A 9482-nucleotide genomic window follows, 5' to 3' on the forward strand; every position below is an offset into this window, starting at 1 on the left:
CATGTTTATCTTCATAAACAATTTGGATTGCCAAAGTCCACTTTAGGACACTTGTTTGTCTAGCCTGGAGATGAGAAGGCTGAGAGGAGACATAACCAGAGTTTCCCACTAGAGAGGGGACTGCAAAGAAGTCAGAGCCAGATTCTTTCCAAGGCAAAAGAAAACAATTATAAGCTGTGCCAGGGGATTTGGCCATCAAAAAGAAAACTTCCTGACTGTGGGACTGGCTGAGCACTGGAAGAGGTGCCTGGACAGACTGTGGAGTCTCCTGCACCAGAGATTTTCAAAACCCAAGAGGCTGTATATCTAATTTTGAAGTTGGCCCCATGCTTCAAAGTGGACTAGATGGCCTCCAAATGACCTTTCAACCTACATTTTTCTGCGATTCTGTGATTCTAAGTGTATATGCAACTAGTAGTGTAATCAGTTGAAAGAACACCAATCACATTTATTCTACTTGGCTTCAGGCTATTCCACCTGTCAGGTCTCAGACATCATTACTGTGCTTCTTCGGCCAAAAACTTCATATACTGTTTCCGAGCAGGAAAATCATCAGCTGGTCTGTTGTATGCTGTCCAGACTGGTTCTCCAACAAAAAGCCTCATTGCTTTCACGTAGTTCTGTCAAAGAACAAAAAGTCACAAGCAATTTCAGATTTATTTTCTGTGGCAAATCCTGAAATTAATGTTTTAATTTGCATTTATGCAGCAATTCCTGAAAGCATTTCAAGATGGACTGAAAACTTCATGTGTCCCAGAACACTGTAGCATGATGCTGCTGTTGCCAACTCCTGCAGCGAGATTTTGCACCTATGCAGGGATATATGTTGTGTCACAACCAGTGCCTCCAGAGTGGGCAGACAGTACTTCCACCTGATCAATGAAACCAAATAAATCCTGTTTTATGCAAATCATTTTGCACTGGATGCACAGCACCAAGCAGAGCAGCATCTAATTCCTACTTGCTCAGTTAAACAACAAAAATCAGAAGACCCAAGATCTCTACAAAATGCCTGAGGAATATCAAAAGCTTCAAAACGAGGGCCACAAAAAGCTCAATGCATAAACTATCCAAAAAACAACACTGCAGAAAGCAAAACTCTCCAGATTTCCAAAGCAGTAGGCCAGCAGTCAGCCAGAAGCATGTTGGGTAGGAACGTGAAGCTGTGGTAGCAGAATGGAGGATTACATCCCACAGAAATGCTCCCAACCACTGAATTATGGGAAACTCATCGCTCCTCTACTGCCAGCTACACTACAGGTTTAGGCCCTACCTATATTGTAAACACCGCTAAGTGCTTATCTTGCATTTGTATACTCAGCAATGTCAAGAATAAAGTTACGCACCTAAAAAATTTAGCCTCAAAACCCAAGAGTTTAGAAGTACCTAAAGAATGTATGGGAGATTTTGAAAGTAACATTTCTAAAGTTCCTAAAGTGAACATAAACATTTGTAACGTCTTGTAGATTCACTACATAATCCCTCATATTTTGTTTATGTAAAGTAAAAGCCTTAAACTAGCAATTGTAGCAGATTCACCATAGACCTCAAAATGTTGAGAAGAAATCTCTGGTATATCACCAAAACAGCATTTTAAAAAAATCTTTATTATTATAATTGTTATTATTTACATAAACAACAAACATTATCTAGACATCTGATTTGAAATCATACCACACTCGGGACTACCCTAGAAAGGGAGTTCTGCCACACACGAGACAACAGCACACATTTCCCTATCTACCAGGGCTAATGCTAAGATTAAAAATGTATTTGTAAGAGTCCACAAGGGCAGGCACACAGATCAGGACTACGTGTGCAATCTCACAATCCATCTGCCAAAACACTCTCCAAAAGCAGGTCACCTCCTGTGAAGTCAGCATTCAATCTAGCATACGCTAGCAGCATGCAGTGGCTCTGCAGCCTTAAATCATTCTTTCCCTGAAGGTGAATTTAGCACTTATGAAGAATGCCACTGCCGTACAAAGATATGCTCTGTCTGGCCCTACAAAGACACGCAACACAGAGGGATTCATCTCCACACTGCAGCTGACAGTGGGGGCAACTGTGCGAGGGACAGCTGCAGGGTTTGGCTCTCAGGCCACCGTCGCACAAGGTATGCTATGGATACCACGTGGCAATGACTTGCAGTTACAGCTGATGAGATTAAGCTGAATTTGTGACCCGGAGATGATAGGTTCAAATGCTATGAATTATTTACTATTTTTCATATTCCTACTTCATATTTAATATGCTTTGCTAATGAGCTGCAAGTCTCAGGGCATGCAGTTACCAATAAGATACATGCTCACATCCATTTGTCATCAAAATTTAGGGTAATTTATGATAACATACATTCTCATCCAGTGTAAATCGGTGATATATGCCAGCAGGGAGGGTTATCATGTCTCCTTTCTCCATGGAAATCCGAATCCATTTGTCATCTTTGTCTCGAACATCAAAATAGCCAGATCCATCTAAGATGTAACGAATTTCATCGTCTAGATGTAAATGCTCTTCATAAAATGTTTTTATCTGGGGATAGGAGGTATCTATTAATACCAAATATAGAAAAACTGCAAAGGAATCTAGCTGAAACATTTGGCAAAGCAGACAAAGGCTTTCAGCAATGCAGTGATTTAACTAACAGACGAAACCAGCAGGATTAAAACGGCCAATCCAGTCAGCCAGACCCAGGGGTCCGGGTACTTTTTATCCATGCTAGCACAGGCGTGCCTGAAACACTTCTCAGCCTTTACTGATTCAGCATGGCAGCCCTCTATCTTTGCATAATGCTGAACTCATCCAGGGCACTTAAATTACTATGTAATTCAGCTTCTAAAAAACTTGAAATCAGTGTAATAATGGGCCTAAAACAAACTGGTAAGAGGAAAGATTTAATGGAAATGTTGAAATACCACCAGGCTGCCGTATTCAGATCAGAACAGCAGTCTAATGCCCTGAGGCAGGGAAAAATACACTCCTTCTAGAAGACTCAAGGCCTGGCACTGCTTGTGTTCACCTGCTTCCAAATAGCCAAGCTGTTTACTTCCCAAGTTAACAAATCATCTTGTAAGGGAAACATATCCCTCAAATTCCATGATGTTAACATTCATTTTGAGAAGATATATTTTGCAACAGCCAGCAGGATGTCTCAGCCTTCAAAGCCCATACACAGCTGGGAACAGCCTGCCTTTATCCTGGTTAGGAACTCTAACTATCTGCAGGGCTCCGAGTTTCAAAATGGCACAGTGATGGAAAGTAGCCTAAAAACTTTGCAGGCAACCTACAGAAGCAAAAGGCCTATCCCTTCCTTGTTCTAGAAACAGTATCAACATTTATTTTACTAAAGTTAAGGACTTTAGAACAAGATGTATTTTAAACATGAATTTAATCTCTCAGCGCGTATGTAATAAGCATATGTTAAAAAGCTGACTCTGCACTCTAGTAGCAGAATTCAGAGTGCAAATCCTCATTCAAAGTGATGGCCTGCATACCTTTTCTTCGTAATTTGGCAACTTTTCTTTATGTATAGTTATTATATCCATCCAAGAATAATTTTCTGCTTCCCGAATCTCTTTCAGATGTGGGTCAGTCTCATAGTTATCAGCATCCAACTAAAATACAGGCAGAAAAAAAATGCATTCAGACACAATCACTTAAAACACAACTGAAGATACTAATGTGGAAAAACAAAGTTGTTGTCTATGGGCAGGCAGATAACCTGAGTGGCTAAGTTAGCTCCTCATAGGTACACAAGGCACATACCAATGCCTTTCAAGACAGAAAGGTGAACACACAAAAGCACAACTACTGCATGCTCAGTAATGTACCAGATACTAATAAGTCTAGAAGTTACTATTTAGTTAACATGGGAAGACCAAAAATGATAAAAACCTGAGTTTTCAAAACCAGCACAGACATCCCATGTCAGCTCGTCATCGAAAACCACGCTTGCCTTCCCATACTGCTTCAACAACTTGATTCTCATTCAGGAGCCAGATTCATTGCATTTGCCTATATCAGCCCCACTGAAGCCATCTGGGGAGCCTTCCTGCTGCTGCTGCAGCCATTTCTGAGGTTCAGAAGTGCTGGCAGACACATATGGATTGGTAGCAGTTCTTTAAGCACTGCTTCCTCACCCAGCATGACTCGACTGCCAAGCACACAAGCTTATTGTCACACACACAACAGCAGCAGCAGCACAGCAGCAACAAATAAGATTAAATTAGAGAGTAATGGGTTTGAGCTCTTTGCTGATTGTGTCAGAAATTAATAAACTGCTCTGGATACACTTCACTTTTTCTGCTCTCATGCCAAATTTATGAAACTGGGAAAGATGCTAAAAACAGACAAGCAGAAGGTTACCTGAGGTTTCAGAATGGCAAGATCTGCTATGGTTTATTAACTCTTGCAGCATGTCCTTACCTTGCACAGCCTGCAAAGAACTTCAAAGGCTGGAGCCTCAACCGCCAACACACATCCCCATCCCCACAAGGCACTGCCACTCTGCAGCACTGCTTGTGCTGCACTCCTCAAGCCCAGGAGCTATGATTATTGGGAAGAGAAATCCTGAGCTCTTAATGAATACATTTTACAGCTGAGGCATGGCTGATTTATGGTTTGTACCAGAAATTATCCATCATGTAGCTCTTCTGTTTGAACCACCCCAAGAAGGATACTTTGAAATATCTCTTACAAATCAGTAATCACAAGGGTTGGAAAGGACCAGTGGGGACCATCAAGTCCAATCGTCTGCTAAAACAGGTTCCCTACAACAGGTCACACAGGTAAACATTCAAACAGATCTTGAAGAAGATTCCAAAGAAGATTCCAGAACTTGTATGGGCAGACTGTTCCAGTGCTCCATCACTTTCACAGTAAAAATCTTTCACATGCTTATATGGAATTGCGTTGGATTTGTGCCCTTTGCCCCTTATCCTGTTGCAGCACACTGAAACAAGACCGGCCTCATCCACTTGACTCCTGCACTTCAGAAACTTACCAACATTGATGTGATCACCTCTCACTCTTTTCCAGGCTGAACAGCCCCAGGCCTCTCAACCTTCATTCATAAAGCAGATGCTCCAGGCCCCAACCATCTTTGCGTCCCTCCCCTGGACTCCTAGAAGATCCCTGTCTTTCTTGGACTGGGGAGCTCAGAACTGGATGCAGTGTTCCAGATGTGGCCTCACCAGAGCAGAGGAGGAGAATCCTTAAACCTGCTAGCTGCACTCTTTTTAATGCAACCCAAGATACCTGCAGAGAAGGACGTGGGGCTCCTGATGGATGAAAAGCTTAACATGAGCCAGCAGTGTGCTTTTGCAGCTCGGAGAGCAAATGGTATTCTGGGCTCCATCAGACAAGCGGTGGCCAGCAGGGACAGGAATGTGATTGTCCCCCTCTACTCTGCTCTTGTGAGGCCCCATCTGGAGTACTGCGTCCAGGTCTGGAGCCCCCAGTAACAAGGAAGACAGGGAGCTGTTAGAGAGGGTCCACAGGAGAGCAACAAAGATGATCAGGGGACTGGAGCACCTCTCCTACAAAGACAGGCTGAGGGAGCTGGGCTTGTTCAGCCTGGAGAAAAGAAGGCTGCAGTGTGACCTCACCGCAGCCTTTCAGTTCCTAAAGGGGGCCTACAAACAGAAGGGGAGTCAATTCTTTGAAAGGGTTGATAACTGCAGGACAAGGGGAAGTGGTTTTAAGTTGAAGGAGGGAAGATTGAGGTTGGATGTCAGGGGGAAATTCTTTATAGAGAGAGTGGTGAGGTGCTGGAACAGGCTGCCCAGAGAGGCTGTGGATGCCCCATCCCTGGAGGTGTTCAAGGTCAGATTGGATGGATGGGACCCTGGGCAGCCTGGTTTAGTATTAAATGGGGAGGCTGGTGGCCCTGCATGTGGCAAGGGGGTTGGAACTTCATGATCCTTGAGGTCCCTTCCAATCCCAGCCCTTCTGTGATACCACTGGCCATGTCCACAATGGCACACTAGAGGACCCCTAAGTCTTGCTCTACAGAGCTCCTCTCCAGGGGCTCAGCTGCTGACCTGTACTGGTATATGATGCCCAACCCAAACCATCCCACCATTCGGAGATGTCCGGTACAAACACACAGCTCACCCTGGTGGGCGTCGTGCCTCAGGATTCAGCCCCAACCCGCAGGTCTGTAGCAGCACCGCCGCCATCTCGGGTGGGAATCAAGCGGGGTGAAGGCTGCACAGCAACCAGGGGCGATACGCGGACGGGTTTACCAAATAAAGACGTAAAAACTTATGTCTCGATTTTACAACGCGGCTGTAAGGGGATATCACGTGAAACCCTTGTTTCAGAGACACGGCAAAGGCAGCCCTGAGGACCGCAGGCAGACAACGTGAGAAGAGCCCCCTGGAAAGCCCGGCCCGCAGCCGCCTCCCGGCCTCAGGGGCACGACGCCATGACGCGCATCGCCGGCGCCCGCCCGCCCGCCTCCCGGGGGCAGCGCAGCGCGGCCCTGCGCCGCACGGCGTCCCTCAGCCACGTCCCGGGGCTCGCACCCCTGGGCAGCGCCGCCCGCCCCCGCCGCTTACTCTGCGGTAGGCGACGCCGAGGCGGCGTAGCTGCTCCAGGCTGACGGCGCGGTTGGGCTCCAGCCTGTGGGGAGCCCGCTGGTCCTCCTGGGACTCATCCATATACCAGGCCTCCACCATGGCGGCGCCGGCAGCTTCCGCGGAGCTGGGCGGCAGCGGCCCGCCCCGCAGCTGGGGCCCGGCCTATGGGGAGAGCGCCGAGATCTCGGGCAGCTCCTGGAGGCCTCCAGTTACTTTCCTCTTCAAAAACAAGCATGAACGCTGCCAGAACTTTTAACTCCTATCACAGAAGGCTGTTTGTTAAATGACAGTACCCTCTGAAGTTTCAGTTCCCCATGAAGAATGAATTCCCCGTGAACAGCCAACGTTCTCGACCTCAAGCCTCTCCTAAGCCTGCTTTAGAAATATTATTCACTTCCCATCCTTCAATCTGTTCATAGTCCTATGGGCATTCTTCTTTCATTTCCAGAATGAGAAATAAACGTTAGTAACAACTAGAACAAAACTGTTTCCTATTAGAATCACAGAATCGCAAGGTTGGAAACGACCTGCAAGATCATCTAGTCCAACCACCCTCCCATTCCCAGTAGCACAAGCTATTAAACCATATCTCGTAGCTCCTCATCCAGGCGCCTCTTGAACACTGCCAGGGACGGCGACTCCACCACCTCCCTGAGCAGCCATTCCAGTGCCTGACCACCCTTTGAGAGAAAAAGTTTCTCCTAATGTCCAACCTAAACCTCCTCTGGTACAACTTCTGGCCGTTTCCTCGGGTCCTACTATTTGCCTGGGAGAAGAGGCCAGACCCTTTTTCATCACAACCTCCCTTCAGGAAGTTGTAAAGTGCAATGAGGTCTCCCCTGAGCCTCCTCTTCTCCAGACTGAACAAACCCAGCTCCCTCAGCCGCTCCTCATAAGACTTGTGCTCCAGACAATTAAATTTCTTGCTTCCACATTGCAGAAAATCTTCAGGCAGTAAAGTAACTTAAATAGTGTGATGCTGCTGCTACCACTTACCCACTATTATCTTCACAGTTTCCTCAAAATTGCTGCTTCAAATAACAGATTTCCATGCAGTAAGTAGGATCTGCGCATTTAACACAAGAGGTATGATCTGCAGATTATGACACTTCTTCAGCACGTCTGTCATGCTGTTTAACTGTTTCAGCTAGAGATCTGATCAGGATCACTACATACTTTCCTCCAAGTCAAACTTCTAAAGTAAGAAAAGACAGTTGTGTATGTGTATACATAGGTTGCTCTGAAAGTAACATCTCCCATATATCTTCACAGAAACTACAACAAAGAGCACAATAACACTACTTGATAGAACAAATTCTCAGCTACAAAATGCTATTTTTCAATATAGTTGCCACCATTAGCTCTGCATTCAGCCTCCATACTACACTCAAAGTTATCTGAATGTGGTTTCTCTTTTACATCACTGTCACCACTGCTGAAATGCACCACCCACCACCTCACTGTGCTCACATCCACTGTTTGGTCTCCATGAACGTTCAGCAAGTGTCGATGAATGTTAATATGTGCAACTTTTTCCACATGGAGAAATTCAATTCCACACCTGTTTCATTCTCACTTCCACATCAGACATCATTTTGTCAGACTGCCCCTCTGCTGCCATCAGTCACACAGCAACAAAACGTAACAATGCTGTTGGGAAGATTTACCTTTTACTGCCATAACACCAACGTCCATCTCTGACACTGTGGGCCAACACAATAGAAGGTATCACCTCCAGAGCAACCCTAGCAAATGCATGTATATACACACACGTACATATGCAGAGATGTACACATGCATATATACGTACATATACAAGAACCAGAGAACAGAATTTTGTCAGTGTACTACCTCATCCCGTCAGGTGCAACTACCATGCAATTTTGGATGACACAAAACAAAATCTCTCCCATCTATTAGTAAATAGACTAATTTCCTAGCTCCATCACAATTCACGTGACACTAAATACCTAAAAGCATGCATTTTTCTGCAAATAAGGATATTAAAAGGAATGAGAATCATTAAGAAATCAAGCTTCAGCAGCTCCAGTGATCTATGCAGCCATTAACAAATAAAAAAAAAAAACCTCAATGACTTCTAACTTAAGCACTACTGTCAGTAATATTCAGATGCCTTACAAAATAGTTGACAAAGACAATATAGCACGTTTCCCTTTCCTTCATAGATACATAAAAAATAACACTTGTTGAGCAGCAGTATTTACTCTCTAATTCAAGCGCACATCAGTCATTCCACTCATCTCAACACTGACTAGAAAAAAATGAAGTCAAATGCTTGACAACCTGGAACTTCTTCAGATCTCCCAGTTCCACCTCAGATAAAATGGCCAATTATCTTCTTTGGGACATCTGAGAGGAGGATACTACTGTCAGAATGCTAAGGCTTATTAATAAACATCTTCATGTCACATCATTGATCTCTTATCAAATCATCCAACCAACTTCACCTCCTCAACAATTTTGCACCATTAACATATACTTCTGTACAAAAAAAAAAACAAACAAACAATAATTTATTTCATAAGAAGGAAATAAGAGAACACACAGGATAAAAATTTAGTATCATTTCTTCTGAAGTCTGTCTTTATGGTGAATTCAGAAACCTATGAGACCGCTCAAAACCACTGACAGCAGCACTTCAGTAAGATGAAGGAAAAAAGCAGTTTATCATCAATTAAATATTGATCTGATTGTAAAACAAACAGCATAGATGAAATAGATGCATTTTTTTTCTCCCCTGAAGTTGGTTATACATTTAGTACTTTGAGCTAGAAATAAGCACAGTTCAAAGTTCAACTCTGAAGCAACAGCAGTTCAAACTGTCTCTGCTACATTAGTCCTTTTCCTCCAACTGCAACAGTCTCCAGTCCCAGTATG

General features: G+C 44.4%; 1 protein-coding gene across 1 annotated transcript; it reads right to left on the bottom strand.

Annotated features, from left to right (window-relative positions):
* Positions 1-497: 497 nt before the first annotated feature.
* ADI1 (acireductone dioxygenase 1) lies at positions 498-6683 on the bottom strand (the record flags this gene model as incomplete). Its single annotated transcript, XM_079550248.1, has 4 exons — positions 498-620; positions 2356-2535; positions 3498-3617; positions 6564-6683. 4 exons carry the CDS (start codon positions 6681-6683, stop codon positions 498-500), a joined length of 543 nt encoding a protein of 180 aa, XP_079406374.1.
* Between the last annotated feature and the right edge of the window lie 2799 nt (positions 6684-9482).

Source organism: Tetrao urogallus (genome assembly GCF_951394365.1).
Source record: "Tetrao urogallus genome assembly, chromosome: 2".
NCBI classification, from domain to species: Eukaryota; Metazoa; Chordata; class Aves; order Galliformes; family Phasianidae; genus Tetrao; species Tetrao urogallus.